This window comes from Branchiostoma lanceolatum, chromosome 3 (assembly GCF_035083965.1).
Source record: "Branchiostoma lanceolatum isolate klBraLanc5 chromosome 3, klBraLanc5.hap2, whole genome shotgun sequence".
Classification (NCBI taxonomy): Eukaryota; Metazoa; Chordata; class Leptocardii; order Amphioxiformes; family Branchiostomatidae; genus Branchiostoma; species Branchiostoma lanceolatum.
In genome coordinates, this window is record NC_089724.1 from 17245327 (window position 1) to 17263519 (window position 18193).

The 18193-nt window shown below is 42.6% G+C and overlaps 1 protein-coding gene across 3 annotated transcripts; it reads right to left on the reverse strand.

Moving 5' to 3' along the window:
* Positions 1-147: 147 nt before the first annotated feature.
* On the reverse strand, positions 148-16353 carry LOC136430692 (zinc transporter ZIP10-like). Of its 3 annotated transcripts, none has more exons than XM_066421497.1 (9): positions 16271-16353; positions 6587-7463; positions 6177-6375; positions 5670-5839; positions 4951-5115; positions 3686-3905; positions 3326-3406; positions 2715-2905; positions 148-2073 (listed from the first exon to the last, which is right to left on the reverse strand). In XM_066421497.1, the coding sequence occupies exons 2-9, from the start codon at positions 7442-7444 to the stop codon at positions 1828-1830; spliced, it is 2130 nt and encodes a 709-aa protein (XP_066277594.1). In that variant the 5' UTR covers positions 7445-7463; positions 16271-16353; the 3' UTR covers positions 148-1827. The 3 variants fall into 3 exon arrangements, with proteins under 3 accessions (XP_066277594.1, XP_066277595.1, XP_066277593.1); XM_066421498.1 differs by lacking the exon at positions 16271-16353 and adding an exon at positions 14808-14928; XM_066421496.1 differs by lacking the exon at positions 16271-16353 and adding an exon at positions 13781-13916.
* Positions 16354-18193: the final 1840 nt, after the last annotated feature.

Sequence of the window (18193 nt, forward strand, 5' to 3'; positions counted from 1 at the left end):
TCACTGTTTTATCTATTGACAATTCAAAACCATTAACCAGCATTATATCACATTTCATTTACTTTCGATAAAGGTGCATATTTCTAAACTTATTTACATAAAATTTACTGTTTCTTTAACTTCTTAAAAGAACTACACAAATCAAAGTAACACGAAAACACTGTTTATTCCGTATCAAAAACTTCAAATAACACTGCACACCAACTAAACCTATTACGATTGTCCCAAACTGTTTAGCACACTACCAAACTGTACCAGTGCAAACTGACAAACTACATGACTATTATATTGTACACTTCCATAATTCCAACATTTCATCCACACCATCATCCAGTTCTTCCCATGATCAGCATTTTAAAAAGCTTTTCTTGTCTGCAGAGATATGTTTTCATTACCTAACTAGATTTAGCCATAGAGTGTTGCAAAATATATGATTCAATACAATCATCACCACAATTGTACAACTTGTAAGCACTAGATCACCCTTGACATTTGAAAATCAAAGAACATTGTCTGTGAGTGTCAGTTTGTCTTTTACATCGAAATCAAACAAGATATACAGAAAAACAACAGCATTTTGTCTGATAGATTGTCATCGGACCAGCATATTTAGCTCCCTGATACAAAATATTTTCTAATAGCATTTTCAACACACTTAAATCAGTCTCATTCTGATTGATATTTGATAGAACAAGCCAGAATAACAATTTTTGCATCTACCTTTAGAACACACAGTGCTTACAACTATCACATACATAAATGTAGAAAAAAAATCGAAAATCAACAAAATCACAATCTTAAAGGGCAATAGTTAGATTTTGGAATTATGGCATCTGTGGAGCTCCGGAGGAACAGCCCATGGTTGGTGTCAATGTAAGTGGCAGGATCATCAACAGCCTCTGCTTTCCGATGACATACTTAAGCACTGATAGCTGACTTCGCTCGAAGGACTCTAGGATCTACTGGACTCGACAGACAGCACCTCTAGTGAGTGACCAATGGGAAGTCAGTACCAAAAAGACCAAAGTGATGGCCGTAACCAAGGAACCTAGTACCCAAGTAACAGCATCTTGTCGAGGAGAACAACTAGAGGTCTCAAGATTTAAGTATCCGGGTTCACATTGGAAGAAACAAACAGCCAGCTGTACAACACTTAGGCAAACCTCAATGCTCCACAAACCTAACTATGTACCACCACAGCCAGTCACCACACATTCGCCTAATTCAGAGGCACAACATATTACAAAACACTACCAGCAGACATAAGGCACTTATCTACCCTACCGCAGTTTAAAGCAGCCCTGAGATGTATGAATCCACCTTCTTGACCTCCACTGACCTATATTGTGTTTATTGCTTTTTGTGTTTATTGTGTTTAAGGTTTATCGTTTATTGTGTATAAGGCACTTATCTATTGTGTATAAGGCACTTATCTACCATACCACAGTTTAAAGCAGCCCTGAGACGCATGAATGCACCTTCCTGACCTCTGACCTCTGCTGACCTATATCAGCTAGACTGACCATTATCGCACAAATGGCTCACAAATGACACATGTTTAAGAAGAGCTGGGAGTGGGACCACTAATTAGCATCATAAAAAGGCAGAAACTCTAATACTTTGGTCATGTCACAAGAGTGGGTGACATCGCCACTCACATTTCACAAGGGACCATCAACAGTAAGGAGGTGGGGTGATGATATCCATGACTCGGAATGGGCATATCACCCAGGCAGAGTGTACCCACAGAGACACGCGGGTACTGGATGCCACGACCATAGTCCCTGACCCTCAGGCATGAGGATGGGACTAGGTAAAGGTATTTAGTTAGATTTTTATTTGGTGCTCATACACTGCGATAAGTAACATGATCCCAATGCCCCCCAGAAGTCCGAACAACTGCATCAACACATGTACAGGAGAAGTCGGCTCACGGTTCTTCTTCTCCTCCTTAAGGTTGTTGTCGTGAGAGAAGCCATTGTGGCCGTGGCTGTGGCCGTGGCTGTTGCCATGCTCACCATGGTCATGCTCAGCAATGGCCTGTGGCTGGTTGGGATGTACCATGTCCGGCAACTGGATGGGGGGGATGGTGATACTGTAAATCTTGAAATGTTCACGTGGTTTCATTTTCAGGGTTTTTGTTGTATACTCTTCAACACGAATTAATATCCCCACAATTATGCATTTCCAATGTATTTGAATTACTACAGTACTAGAGAATTATAAAAAATACAAATTGAAAACACAGCGTAAACCTCCTTTCCACTCCTCCCAGGAAAGTAAGTCCCCACAAAAATAAATGAACTTACACAGTATAAGACCTCAACCACTTCATGATTTTCAATTCAATAGTATGGTAATGATGATTTTTTCATTAGAATAATCCAATCTCCACAGTTTAATGCATCCCAGACCACAAAAGCCCACATAAATTTAAAGTAATTGAAGACAAAAAGAGCTATAGATGCATGAATTATAGAATACAGTCAAACATGTACAAGAGACCTGACCTCTACATAAGGATCACCTGGCCAACTGTGAGCACTTTTTGGTGGTTCTTTCGATAATTTTTGCAATTGACACATTTTAGCATTTAAGAATCCTGTCCAAAGTAACCACCTGTCCACATACATAGTTTACGTTTCTATAAGTCCCTAGAGGGTGGTCTTCTTGGGCAGTCAGTTTTGACTGCATTCTATTAGAAGCACACTTACCATGTCCACCAGACCAATGTACAGGAACATCCCGGCGGTGACGGCGAACACATACTGGATGACTTTCCCCGACAGGTTGCCGATGCCCAGTCCGATGAACAGCCCGATGTAGCAGATACAGGTAGACATCATGTTGTACATGACGGCCTGTTTCACCGACATGCCTGCCTTGATCAGCAGGGCAAAGTCACCTGACGGGGGAGTTGTAAGGTACCACATTAGAGGATTATCATGAATCAATTAATTATAGACCTTTACTTATCCTGGAGATAGCATTAATGGGGAAGGGTGGGATCAGGGTACATTTATCATCGGAGCACCATCATTGGACGCCTGCAGAACAGTCCACCACACAAGGGTAACCGTTCAACAAGCAAATGATAGCTTCAGACCGTCTTATGGCTGTCCGGTTGCTACACTGTTCTGTTTGGCAGTACCTTTTTGATGTAGAGCTTTCAGAGAGCCTTAATAATCTACTGTCTAGTAAATAGTTTTCCCCTCTTTGTTTTTATATCCTTGATCATAGTCACACATCTTGATTACACCCCCCAACAAACACACATAGATGTACATACATTACTGACACATATAATACCGATGAAGGCTCTCACCAAGTTCCTGTGGCAGCTCATGACAGAAGATTGCAATAGATGTGCTGATGCCTCCTGTGATCCCACCGGCAAAAGCAGCCCCTGGGCATACAGATTTGAGTTTCACCTCATAAGACTTCACAAATTGGTACAAAAAACAGTTTTCTTTCTATGTAAAGCTATTGAAGCAAACATTAAGACTGACATAAACAATTCACATCACACAACTCTTCCTCATTTTTCCTAAGTGAGCTTGTATGCTTTTATTCACACATCAATTCCCCAAAATGGAAGGCTTATTTTTCTCTACTTTTCCCACTTTGTGTAGATGATCCATAGAAACGTTTGCCTGATTTGTAAGGGAGACATTGAATTCCTCACCAATGGCCAAGCCATCACTTAAGTTGTGTACTCCATCCCCCATGATTACCATCCATGCCATGGTAGCTATCCCAGCATCCTTCAGCTTGTTGTTGTCATGGTGATGATGATGATGATGGGGGCAGTTGTCGTCCTCTTTGGTCGAGTCTGCCGACACCTCCAGCTTGCAGGACTCCTCAAGGTCGGCGAGTTCCTTCTGTTTTTGGAGTTTCTTTGCTTTCTATCATAATAAAGGGGGATATTTCAATGAGCAGTGTGCTTTACTGTTTACTGTGTCCACTGAAAGGGTGTTCATGCTCATCATACAAGCTATGGTATCCATTAAGCACCTGACTGTTAGTGAAAGTTAACGTGAAGCTGTTAGTGAAAGACCTTCGAACATGAATAACTTGAGAAGGGGATGACAAATTGTCATGTTTGGTGTGTAGATAGCTCAGATGGTGCTTTATATAATCAAATACTTATTATGCAAATCAGGAGCTAATTTGCATAATTAGAAAGGAAAGTCTATAAATCCGCTGCACTTCATAATAGGACTCTCAAACATGTGACATATGTAACTGAAAAAGAGAGAGGTATTGATAGATATCAATAATGGAAATAGCTTCCTAATTTACATAATAAATCAGAAAATACTAAAATACCATAGTGGTAAATAATGGGAATTTCATTTGTGCGGCATTAGGAAGCTAAGTAAAGGTGAACATTATCAGACATAAATCATGCATATCAGGGCCTCATTAACATAACTTATAAGGAAATTTCTACAATAGGCTTCTTACTGTACGACCTGATTTCGGGGAGACTATGCCCCAGCCTGGGCTGGGGATGTATAAAGCAGGTCATGTGGTCCTACAAAAGTAGGTTATGTAAACAAACAGGGCCACTGTACCAAAACTGCACCACTGCTGGGTACTGAAAAGTCAAGTTATCAAAATGTGTATGATATGGAATACATCACAAGCTATATAGCACCAAATCATCAAGACCATAGCTCGTCCAGGTCAAAAGATACAAAAAAATGCTGCTGCAGTACCAAGGTCACATACCAGGGGGCCCAAAATGAACCTTGACTTCATCTTCCCAACACCTACCCACATACCAAATACCATCATAATCCATCCAGAGGATCTTGAGTTATGCTAACTACAATAGTAAAAAAAAAAAACACACACACACACACAGACACACACAGACACACACACACACACATACACACACAAACTATATCTCCATTTTTCATGGAGATCATAAGCAAGGCCCACCCTTTTGGCCCTCCTCTTGGTCATGACTCCATGGAGTAGTTTCTCCATGATAAACAGGAAGTAGATGCCAAACAGCACAGTCAGACCCTTCAGCAGTGGATCAAGATGGCTGCCCTCATCATCACCTTCCTCTTGACTATCCTTGTCAGCATGGAAGCCAAATGCCTGAAAAAGGACACATACAATTTTATACAGATTTATCATGCTGGTTATACTCATCGGATGCTGCTGATTATAGTTAGGACCTTAAAGGTGCTCTGCAAAACCTGAATTTTCTGCCTACTAATACAGTATGCTTGCCTGGGTGCCATCCCAGTTAGTTTTATCCAGTTGGGTGAAAACTAACTAGGATGGCACTCAGGTGGACCGTGGGCTACTCCACACACAAAATCTGTGACTAGTTAATCTTAGCCAGGGCAAGATTAATCATCAAGTGATCAGAGATCCCTGGAAGCACCATCCCCCATAGCCTGACTAAATTGCACTCCTAGTGGCTGGCCCGACAGATACCGCCCTGGGACCGGCTTTCTAGCGAATGGCGAAGTCGGCACTGCACGACAGGAGACAGGGCTGATATATAGTATCACTTGTAGTACAAATTTCTGTACTGAAAATGAAAAAAATTGAAAAATCAGCCCATGTGCAACATAATGGTACAACCTGATCTTGGAATAGCTGACTGTACTACAAGAAAATTAAGGGTTCTTCCAGGTACTTACATGTGGTAAGAGATGAAGGACTGCATCTCCCGTCAGTGTTCCCACTGCCATGGCAACCAGGAAACACAGCAGGAACTGGTACACTCTCTTCTCCATCAAGGGGAGCAGCACAATTCCCAAAGCAGACAAGATGCTGATGGTAGCTATAGCCAGAATTCCATACCCCCACACTGTAGGGACAGAAAAAAAAACGAGTTGATAGAAAATTGACCAAACAAAAGATTTACTCCATTGCCATCACATCATTTCAGTACATACAGGGTTGTCTTAATAAGCTGCTACATCTTTCTATTGGAAACATGCATACATGGATAAGATTGAGCGCATGACTTACTTGTTCCATCCATTCTGGCAAATATCTCCACCAGTTATAAATCTGTACAGTCACCAAGATAATATCCCTAGGCCTGACATGTCGGCTGATAGATTGAACTTTTCACTAGGATTTCTTACTGTCAGTCTCAACAAAGTTACCAATTCTATTTGGCAAATAGACACTACCGTTACCTGCTGCTGGTAGGGCTTCTTTCCCCTTGTGCTCGCCATGTTCACCATCATCACGACCATCCCCTTCATGTACGATACAAGCCTGTTCATCTATCTGTGTGATGAGCAGTGGGCAGATGTTCACGAAGTCTGGCATTGTCATCGGAGATGGGCCTGATGGGATTTTGTATTGTACCAGGATCTCCCTCGCAGAGAGGCACTGTGGCAATGGAGAAGTGAAAAGTAGGATTATAAGTAAAGATGTGTCATCTGGCGGTGTCTTTAATACTCCTACTGAGGATGACAGTTCTTCATTTTGAGAATACACCTATTACTAGTATATAACAACAATGATTAGCTACAAAATGTATGTTTGAAGCAACTGTAACATTCAGTAAAACAACTGAGTGTGAAAGAAGGTAATGGCTTACATGGGCACCTGGCTCACGTTCATGATGATCATGGTCGTTATGTCCATGGTCATCATGATCATGACCATCATCATGATGTTCCTCCTCTTCTTTGCCTGTGTGATTTCCTGCATCCCTTGGCACCCGTCTGAGCGACTCGGTTGTAATCTGCATGAGGTCTAAACTACTGCTTGTTGGCACTGCCATGGCCGTGGACTTACGCCCTCCACGTCTCTGTCCCCTCTTCCCCTGTCTCCTCTGCCCCCTGCTACCACCGTGCCTTCCCGGCCGGGGAGATGGATCCTCCTGTAAAGCAGCAGGTGCTGTAGCAGCTGTTGTGGTTGTATTCTGTGGAACCTGATTTATTATCTCTGTTGTCCCCTTGTGGTGATTGACATCGCCTTGTGGGGTTGCACTTTCATGGGAGTCCTGATGCGAGTGACCTGAATGGTCAGAATCCTGATGTCCGATGCCACTTTCCTCATGCTGATCATCCCTGTCATGATGGCTGTCTCTATGTGGATAATGCACATGATCAGTGTCCCCGATTGTGTCCAAGACCAATGTAGCACTGGTATTCCTGTCTTCTTTGAGATCAACGGCCTGGATTTCCTCGTGATGCACAATCCTCACCTCACCAAGTAACAATCTATCCAGGAGCTCCTGGAAACCACCAAAGGTCATCTTTCCACCTTTGCCATACTTCTTAAATATCTTTGTTAAGAATTCATTCTCTCTGAGAGAATCTTGATATGCATTCCTGGCTGTAACGGGGACTGGGTCACAGCCTTCACGATCAGCTGATGCCTCGGCCTGTTGGAACAGTCCAAACCTCAGCAAGCAGAGGCAACAGACACAGTGCAGGGGAAACCTGTTCATGGCTTGAAGTTCAATCACACTGAAATGAAATGAAAGAAAAGTTAATCAGAAGCACAGGGCCCATGTAGCTTATCTAAATGCCTTCAGAAACTAGAAGTCTAAGTTTGGATCTCCAACTCAAAATCTTACATCTACCTGCAAGAAAACTGCACAATTATATGTCAGGTAACAGAATTAAAAGCTGGATGTGTATATCTTACCAATCTATTTCCTCTCCATACTCTCAGACTCATTGATAAAAGAAGAAAATTATCACCTCTGTCCATATCACACATTTAGAATTTCTGACAAAATCAAGAGTGTCTCATTCCGAATGACTCTTAGATCTAATTTCTAGCATGCACTTGTTGATGTTGTGTAGCAGCTGATTTGTGTTTTGTTGTCACTATTTGCTTCAGTAATGACAGCCCATCAACCATCAATCTTTTGAATATTCTTTTTCCTGAAACTGGAAAGGTGCATTATGACTAGATTATGGCCGCTTGGGGAGATAAAGCAGGTGTTTTCAAAACGGACATTTGTAGCATTTTACAAATGCTGCAAGAATGAAATCCTCATAAATCCTCATCATTTACCACCATGGAATTATAGAATGTTTTCATGATTATGCAAATTAGGTATTCATTTCTATGATTGATATCTATCAATATTCCTCTTTTTCTCAGTTACATACATGTATGTCATGTGCTTGAGAGTCCTATAATGGAGTTCAGTGTATACGTAAAATTCCCTTATTGATTATGCAAATAAGCTACTAATTTACATAATCAGGAATTCAGGATAATGTTATGTAAATCATCTCTAAAGCTATCTAACTACCAAAAATCATGATGATCTGTCAACCCCTTCCTGAGTTATTCTCTTTCAAAGTTTGAAACAAAACTGGCACCTGCAGTTCCAAAAAAGCTGCTAGGGGGCCCAAACCTATATAGCTTATTCTCCCTCCCAAGAGCTATCTACCACTCAAAATTCATGGCATGTTCAGAACAAGTCTATATATATACCAAAACTGGAAGTTCCGCTGCAGTACCATAAAAATATATTTTTATCTATTCATCTTGGAGACAGCTGGGTTCCTTCGGTACATATCGGTACTCAACGGTACATATGAGTTCCTTCAGTCGTGTGACTGATTTCCAAGTCAGTGACAGCAGCAAAGGGGGGCAGTCCCCCCCCCCCCAATCAGGGCATCAAGCAGAAACCCTTGTGTATCTTTTCTCTAATAGAGATGTTATTATCACACTACCAGCACAATTCGCCCCCCAAAATGAAGCAAATAGCATTTCAGTGGGTCAATATTTAACATTTTCTGCATGCGAGCATGCCCTGGGACTACCCAAGGATGATTGCGCACTCGGCAGAAAATATTTTGGGAGGACGACACCCTTCGAAAATCTGGCAGCCGCTCAACAGAGTGAACATTTCGTCAGAAATATCTCACCGTTCCATATGAAATTTCCAGCCACCTCTGAAGGGACCCCAACATGGATTACAAAGAAAAACTAGAAAGGCAACATTTTCATGAAAATGCAGGATATTTCCCTCCCATTGAATAAGGAAGTATGAAATGTTGTTGTTTATTCAAGCTTTCTATATGTCCAATATGAATTCCCTACAATTTACAGGAAAAAATATAAAGTTTCTGCAGTAATTATGCAAATGAGGTCCTCATTAGCATAACAAATATTCTGTTGAATTCACCTTTTCTAAAACTACATACCAAAAGGAAATCCCTACCAGTAACCACAAAAGAAATATGAAGAATTGCGCCTGGGGGCGCGATTCTGCTACGATTATCCAAATTATGTCATCATTAGCATAACGCACATGCCATTGTATTGACCTTTCCTAAAGCTACCTACACCTCCAATATAACATCCGCAGCATTTATCGTAAGGGCAATATGAAGCTTCTGCATAATTTATGCAAATATGGTCCTCATTAGCATAAAATACATTCCATAGTATTACCCTAAATTATAAAGCTACCTACACCTCCAATATGACATCCATAGCATTTACCATAAGGGAAATATAAGTTTCTGCATAGATTATGCAAATAAGGTCTTTATTAGCATAATGCACATATGTGACGTGTTTGAGAGTACTATAATGGAGTGCAGCAGATTTAAAAACTTTCCTTACTAATTATGGAAATTAGCTCCTGATTTGCATAATTAGTATTTGATCTTGCTGATCATCATTCAAGCTATCTACATACCAAATATCATGACGATCCGTCAACCCTAGTCTCTACCAGACTAACCGCGCCGGCTATAGGGAAAATATATGCCAGGGGAGTTTGGCCATGGAGGCGCTAGGATTGCCTATTGGACCCTATCTGCGTAGCCGGCTCTCTTCATACAATTCACTCTATTTGGCTAATTTCTAATATTTTCCCAGCGATCCGCGGGGCCTGGTGGAGGCTACGTCAACCCCTTCTTGACTTATTCCCTTTCAAAATTTGAACCAAAATTGGCTCCTGCAGTACCAAAAAGGCCGCTAATTGGCACAACTTTAATACTCTCTCCCCCGAGAGCTATCTGCCACTCAAAAATCATGACCATAGCATGTCCTGAACGCGAGATATCCAACCCCGAAGTTCTGCTGTGATACCATAGCAAGACGCTAGGGGGCCCAAAATCTAATCATTTTGAGGTCTCAAGAAAACCTACACGTAACCCATATACCAGGTATGAAGACAATCCATCCAGGCATTCTCAAGTTATACTGTTCACAGACGGACGTGACAGACACACACACACACGAACACTGTGCAAAACACAACCTTCTAGGCGAAGGTAAAAATAAACCTCCTTGGTAGAATAGATTTGTAAGATCCCAAAGTAGACTGACCCCTTCCTAGTTGAATAGAATAGCCCAGTGAGAGAGGTCACACACTTAGGGATCCAGTTGGAACCAGAATAAGCATCTGTAACTTTTTACTCGAAGAGTATTAGATATCCACCTAGGGCCGGATGAGGGACAGGGCAGGAGAATGGATCGTTACAGGGACTATCATGCAGCAGTGATAGCACCACACCAACTGCTCAGCCTTTGGGGTCGCGACCTTTTTAATAGCCTAGTGGTTTGTGCGTGTGAGCAAGTCCTTGGTGTGTGATTGTGTTCCGGCGCCCACGGACGACATTATGTTCGAGTCCCGGGCCCGGCAGTTTGTGTTACTCCTTTCCTTGTTTCACAATATTATAGAAATCGGGGGTCTGGCATTCAGGCTAGTCTTTCCTTGCATTTCGATCATGAATCACTAGCCTGTATTTACACAAGCTCTCAGCCGGAGGTTACTGACCCCCACACACTTGGGTGGGGGTCAGTAACTCCCGGCTGAGAGCTTGTGTAAATACAGGCTAATGAATCACTAGTACTGGCAAGGGATCCAAGATTCCAACGGTACTAGAAGGTCCTAGAAACTTAAAGTCTAGTTGTATTATACAACTAGACTTTAAGTGTTGATATCCCAGACGTCCGGCGTAGCCTGGAATCCATCCTATTCTTCGTTTTCACGGAACGTTCGAAAACCGCTACGTCACGCGCGGGTGCCATGTTGGATGATAACCTGGCTGAATATAGAACAACGGCCCTATCAAAGTCACCTGCGGGTCCGAGTGTGCTGTTTTTGTCTCCATACTGTTGATCATTGAGTAGTTTAGTCAACGCTAGATATAAGGACAAAGTTGCATCAATAGGTTTTGATCAGTTTGTTTGAAAAGAAAATCGGCATTTCAGAAGGTTTTCTATATACTCAGCTCTCCGCTCTCCACAAAGCAAGGCGAGTGTTTGCGAGAATCATCTTACCGCGCGTAGGAGCCGCTCCACCGGATTCGGAAACCTTCTTTCAAAATCGGCAACGCGTACATATGAACATTTCTGGTTCATTTACATGTACAGAGTTATGTTCATCTGCAGTTACTGTATCTTATTCTACAGCAACGTCTGGTTCGGTATGATTCTAAGTGCGGTATTTGCGTTACGTTAGGCCCCCATTCCGGCACTGGGACGCCGCTCTCGCCGCGCTCTCTCTGCATATATATACAAGCCCGTACGTATAAGTTGCGTATTAACATGTTTTTGGTCAAGATTGAGTTTTCAGCCCAAGAAGTAATTTCCTTGGTTCGATAACTAGGCTGTACAACGGTGGGTCAACGCAGAACTTCTTCCTCGCAAACTTTCCTTAAACCTAAGAAATGTTCATGCGCAACTCATGCGCACAAGTGCGACAGGGCCCTAAAGCCGTAAGAGCCGTAAGAGCGCGCAAGCATCCGTTGTACGGCATTGGCTGCTGCATGGCTATGCAGGCATGACAATACACGACAATGCAAGCATGACCATGCAAGCATGACCATGCAAGCATGACCATGCAAGCATGACCATGCAAGCATGACCATGCAAGCATGACCATGCAAGCATGACCATGCAAGCATGACCATGCAAGCATGGCAACGTTCATGCAAGCATGGCCCTAAGAGCGCCCAAACTAAGAGCGCCGTAAGAGCGCGCAATCATCCGTTGTACGGCATTGGCTGCTGCATGGCTATGCAGGCATGACAATACACGACAATGCAAGCATGACCATGCAAGCATGACCATGCAAGCATGACCATGCAAGCATGGCAACGTTCATGCAAGCATGGCCCTAAGAGCGCCCAAACTAAGAGCGCCGTAAGAGCGCGCAATCATCCGTTGTACGGCATTGGCTGCTGCATGGCCATGCAGGCATGACCATGCAAGCATGGCCCGCATGGATGCAGCGAATTTGGTTCAAGACCCGTGCATTGTTGCTTTGCTTGTTGCCTTGACTCATCTCGGCTTAGTTACTGATACATGCAAGCATCCGTTGCACGGTATTTTCCATTACAACAAAAAGGCCGGGTTTGGAATCTATGAAGTTCTGTTCACAAGACAAAGGCGTTGTATGTATTAAACGGATAATTATTTAAAAAGAAAGAAAAAAACAATTCCACACGCGGTCTCGATCCGTAACCGACTATTATGAAGATACGAATGGTTTAATCTCACTACGACCCCGTTCATATCAAGCCTAGCATAGCTGGTTGAATAGACTAAAAGATTTAACCAGCTAATTTAGCCGGCTTAGCCCAATATGAACGCAATTTAACCGGTTAAACTTTGATAAACTTTCTTGTACAACTTATCAAAAGAGTCTGTTCGCGTGACTTTGTGAACAAAACTATAACAAAGGTTTAGTCAACAAAATAACAGAAAGGATAATTTCATTCATTCATTTGATCAAGTAAACACACGTGGAACGTAAACAATAACGGGTCGAGTTGGCGTTCACTATATACTGAAAATGCAAACTTAAAATGCATGGCACATGTTTAACTCAGGTGCCAAGTTGTGTTAAGTTGACAGGAGCTCGGCCAAGGCTTCCCCCTATATACACAAGTGCGAAGCTCGCTGGAGGCACGCCCGACTTTTGATTCTTTACAAATCCATCGAGTGACGGAAGGGGTTCTTCAGAGCTTAAGCTGCAAATCTTAAGCGACCATCGCCAGATTCTAGCGACCACTGTTGTCCGATTATTAAAGGTGAAAAACGGTGGTGGTAGGTGGTGAAAAACGGCCATTAAGAGCTCGCAGACTCGATTTACGTGCTAAGGTACACCGACATTACGTCCATGACAGACCATGTTACAAAACAACTTTCAGCCGCCCAAAAAGAGCATTATTACTTTGATATTAGATAGAATTTTAGAAACGGTGAGTAGGTCATATCCTGTGCTCATTGGGACCGCAGTTAACTTGTCAAACTTCCAGGCCGTTTCTGAATAAAACTGCTTCCTTCCATGAACGGGTCCACCGTCGCAACACACAGCCGTGCAGAGATAGAACAGCTTATCATCCAACATGGCCGGCTTCACGTTCGAACGCAATTGTGACGTCACGTGAAAACGAAGAATTAGCTTCCGGCCGCTACCCTATAGCTAGCTCCGCTGCGCTACCCAAGCTCCGCTGCCGGCGAGGAGCGGAGCTTGGGTAGCGAACGGAAAGCTAATAAGGCTGGATTCCAGGCTAGTCCGGCGAGCATCAAGGAAATAAAAGTATCATAGGCTATAACATTGACTTCGTTCCACATACATACACATATAAGGTATATAAAGTGTAATTTAAGCGTAACGTTAGAGTAATTTACACCTCATTTGGTCCATTAGACATAATTTAGACAGCGTCTTAAAAAATCCCGCTCTGCAAGTTTGGTGGTGCACATTGCCATGGGGCGAGCCGCTAAAAAGAGCCTTTAATTATTGTAAGACTGTACTCGACTTTAGGGCAAAAAAGATGTCGAAAACGTAACTCACCACTTTCCTGACACTTTACACGCGTTTAAAGGCTGCCCCGACTTTATATCTCCCTCCCAGGTAAGGAACGTGTGCAGTTTTGCACACGGCACGTCCACTCTCGGTCTTCCAATATGGCGGAAAAGACTCACGCTAAACCTACTATTACATTCCTAACACGATTCGCATGGAGCAAATATCCTGAAAAAGGACAAAAGTATGGAAAACAAAATATCGATTTTTAAAACATAAAACAATTATCATTCATGCTACTGATATATATGAGCTAATTTACCTTAGTATGGGCAAAGATGCTGATGGATTGAGGGGAGCGAACAAAGGGCTATGCTTACAGGCTACCACGCGGGTATGCAAATAGGCAGCCTTATTTGGCAAACGTGTCATGTCATGTGACTGGCGGTATACGTATCGCGGCCTGTACCCCGGGACTTGGCGGGAGTGTTTTTACGGCGTATCATGTTTGGAAGAGTATTAGATATCCACCTAGGGGTCGGATGAGGGACAGGGGGGTCTGGCATCCAATCTAGTCTTTCCCTGCATTTCGATCATGAATACGGGATCCAACGGTTACTAGAATTAGTACTAAACTTATAACGTTATAGTGTTAACTTCCCAGACATCCGGAGAGCATCTTATACAAGATATACAAGGAAATACAGTATCGTAGGCTGTAACATTGACACATCCATACACCATATATAAAGTATCCATACACCATATAAAGTGTCATAATTTAGTTGTAGTACAACTAAATTATGACACTTTATATGGTGTATGGATGTGTCAATATTATAGCCTACGATACTTTATTTCCTTGTATAACAGTAGAGTAATTTGGTCCATTAGACACTAGACAGCGACTTATCAAAAACGCCTACTTAAATCCCGCTCTGCAAGTTTGGTGCCGCATGGGGCGAGCGCTAAAAATAGCTGCTGTGGCGTTGTGGCATTTTTCAGCCGTTTTTGCCTTTAATCGTAAGACTGTACTCAACTTTGGGACCAAAAAAATGTCGTAAACGTAACTCACCACTTCTAACACACTTCGTGCGCAATCGAAGGCTGTCCCGGCTTTATATCTCCCTCCCGGGTAAGAAACGTGTGCAGTTTTGCACACGGCACGTCCACTCTCTGTCTTCCAATATGGCGGAAAAGACTCACGCTAAACATATTATGACATTTCTAACACGATTCGCATCGAGCAAATATCCTGAACAAGAACAAAAGTATGGAAAACAAAATATCGCTTTTTAACCATTAAACAATTATTATTCATGCTACTGATATATATGAGCTTATCTATCTTAGTATGGGCAAAGATGCTGATGGATTGAGGGGAGCGAACAAAGCGCTATGCTTACAGGCTACCACGCGGGTATGCAAATAGGCAGCCTTATTTGGCAAAGTGTCATGTCATGTGACTGACGGTATCCCGGGACTTGGCGTGAGGAGTGTTTTTATGGCGCATTATGTTTGCAAGAGTATTAGATATCCACCTACTGACCAAGGGGCCGGGTGAGGGACAGGGCCGAGGAGAATGGGTCGTTACAATATTGTAGAGATCGGGGGGTCTGGCATCCAGGCTAGTCTTTCTCTGCATTTCGATCATGAATACGGGATCCAAAGGTACTAGAATCAGTACTAGACTCAGAGTGTTAACTTCCAAGATATCCGGAGAGCATCTTATATAAGAAAATACAGCATCATAGGCTATAACACTGACTTTTTTCCACATCCATAGACCAAATAAAGTGTCATGATTTAGAGTAATTTGGTCTATTAGACATAAATAAATAAAACGCCTACTTAAAAAATCCCGCTCTGCAAGTTTGGTGACATGGTATTCTCTACCAGACTATTATCCGCGCCGACTATGGGCCCAGGATTGTTAGCGTGCGTAGTCCAGTGGTTAGCGATCTTGCCTCTGGAACTAGAAGCCCCGGGTTCGATCCCGGCTGTGTCGCTCACCCGACATGCACGCTGCCGTTAAAGATCGCAGTCCTTAGGACTGGACGTTAAGCCGTGGTCCACTGTTCATTGTGCTTGTCGAAAAGAGCTAGGGGAATTTCCCCGGTACACTGAACCTGTAAATACTGTACATAGCGTCTGTCTCCTCTGTCACGACCAGTGGAAGAGTAGCTCATCTGTTCATTGAGTTCATTTGAGCTAAACTGGTTCGAGATTCCTTTCCTTTCCTTTTTCCAGGGAAGAACATTTGCCGGGGGACTTTGGCCGTGGAGGGTAACATTCGCAGGTGCAGTTATATTTGACCCTCTCTCCGTAGCCGACTCCCTTCATACAATTGACTCTATTTGGCCAATTTCTACTATATTCCCAGCGACCCGCGGAGGCTGGTAGAGCCTAGTGACATGTGGCGACTCCGCTGAAAATAGCTGTTTAATAGGGCGTTATGGCATTTTCCAGCCGTTTTTGCCTTTAAACGTAAGACTGTCCTCAACTTTGGGGCCAAAAAGATGTCAAAATGTAACTCACCACTTCCCAAACACTTTGTGCGCAATGACGGCTTTATATCTCCCTCCCAGGTAAGAGACGTGTGCAGTTTTGCACACGGCACGTCCACTCTCTGTCTTCCAATATGGCGGACTTCCAAAGACTCACGCTAAACCTACTATGCCATTCCTAACACGATTCGCATCGAGCAAATATCCTGAAAAAGAACAAAAGTATGGAAAACAAAATATTTTGTTTTAAAACATTAAACAATTAGTATCTATTCCACTGATACACATGAGTTTATCTACCTTAGTATGGGCAAAGATGCTGATGAATTGAGGGGAGCGAACAAAGGGCTATGCTTACAGGCTACCACGCGGGTATGCAAATAGGCCTTATTTGGCAGACGTGTCATGTCATGTGACTGACTTTACCCCCGGGACTTGTTTTTACGGTTCCTGATGTTTGTGGCGTCTGTCTTCCAGATATCTGCGGACTGATGATCCAGAAATCAAACTATGCGGATCAAAATAGGAAATGAACAACATGATATTTCCTTTTCAAGGAAAGTTGTAAACCGTCAGATTAAAACCTCTTTGGTTTGCCGTATTTCATTTCCTTTTGGAACAATTATTCTCAAAAATGTTTTGTACAATTTATTCACCAGGTTGTTTTATTTCAGCCAGTAGGTACCCATGTGAGTAATGAGGCTGTTGTAACGCACTCGAGGCACCTCCTCGAACACGGGACCCCCATTTTTCGTCTCTTCCGAAAGACGGTGCAGCTCCGACAATGATACCCTTCCCGGGATTCGATCCGGGGTCTCCCGGATCCAACTAATTGGAAACAGGAGGCTCAACTGCGAAGCCGCTACCAATTGAGCTACACAATGATTATGAAAATTCATATTCTAGGCTAATGACCTCAAGAGACAATGCCTATGGTCGGGTTTACACACACAGTTCCAAGCACGCTCCGAGTACACTCAGCCGAAGTCCGACTCAATTGTGCATGGTCTGTTTATACACGGGGGCGCGAAGTGACTTGGAATGCCCATGCCCAGCTTCGCTGGATAGTTTCTCGAACACCGGCGGTGTGACAACCGCAGTATTGTCACGTTAAAAAAAAAATTAAAGGACATTTAAAGGAAAGCGACACAAAAAATTGAAAATCCTTCTATGTTATGCTTAATATATTCCAAAGTCAAATTCTTACTTCAAGTTGTTTCACATAAGTCCGTCATAGTTCTGGGATTTTCCACAGTTTGCAACTTATGCCGTGCTGACGCCTTCTCACTTGATAATTGAATTATATGACGTCAGTGTTTCAAATTTTTCACCTAATGATTGTATTATATGACGTCAGTGTTCTAAAATTCAATCATCAGGTGAACCACTGGCGTCATATAATTCAATTATCAGGCGAGAAGGCGTCAGCACGGCATAAGTTGCAAACTGTGGAAAATCCCCAAACTATGACGGACTTATGTGAAACAACTTGAAGTAAGAATTTGACTTTGAAATATATCAAGCATAGCATAGAAGAATTTTCGATTTTTTGTGTAGCTTTCCTTCAATTTACAGGACTTGAAGACGACATACTCAAGCTGCATCCAAGTTTGTGGCTTATGTCGTGTTGTCATCGAAACAAAGGATATAACAAAATAGAAAGCAGGTACAGTCAAACTAAAAGGAATATTGTCACGTTTGTACCACAGACTGCACAAAATTATCAAATAGATCATGACCGAAAACATTATGGCAAAAAGAGTAAGAAACAATTTCCAAATTTGCGCCAAGTGCTTTCACTGCCGATTTTCTTATGACCTCTGACCTGAGCATTGCATAATAATTTCTTAGTGGTAATAGTATTTCGGGACCGTGTCAGTTAACCACTGCGCTGTGTCTGTGCTATCTTTACATTTGCAGACACACAATATTCAGTGTAAACAGACAGACTGAC

What these genes read in the sequence shown, in the direction of transcription:
- LOC136430692 (XM_066421497.1), bottom strand. Translation starts at nt 7,444, where the DNA reads ATGAACAGGTTTCCCCTGCACTGTGTCTGTTGCCTCTGCTTGCTGAGG. An exon ending in AACGTGAGCCAGGTGCCCAT is followed by an intron (nt 6,376 to 6,586) that starts GTAAGCCATTAC and finishes CCATTGCCACAG; the next exon opens with TGCCTCTCTGCGAGGGAGAT. An exon ending in TGAGCTGCCACAGGAACTTG is followed by an intron (nt 2,906 to 3,325) that starts GTGAGAGCCTTC and finishes CTCCCCCGTCAG; the next exon opens with GTGACTTTGCCCTGCTGATC.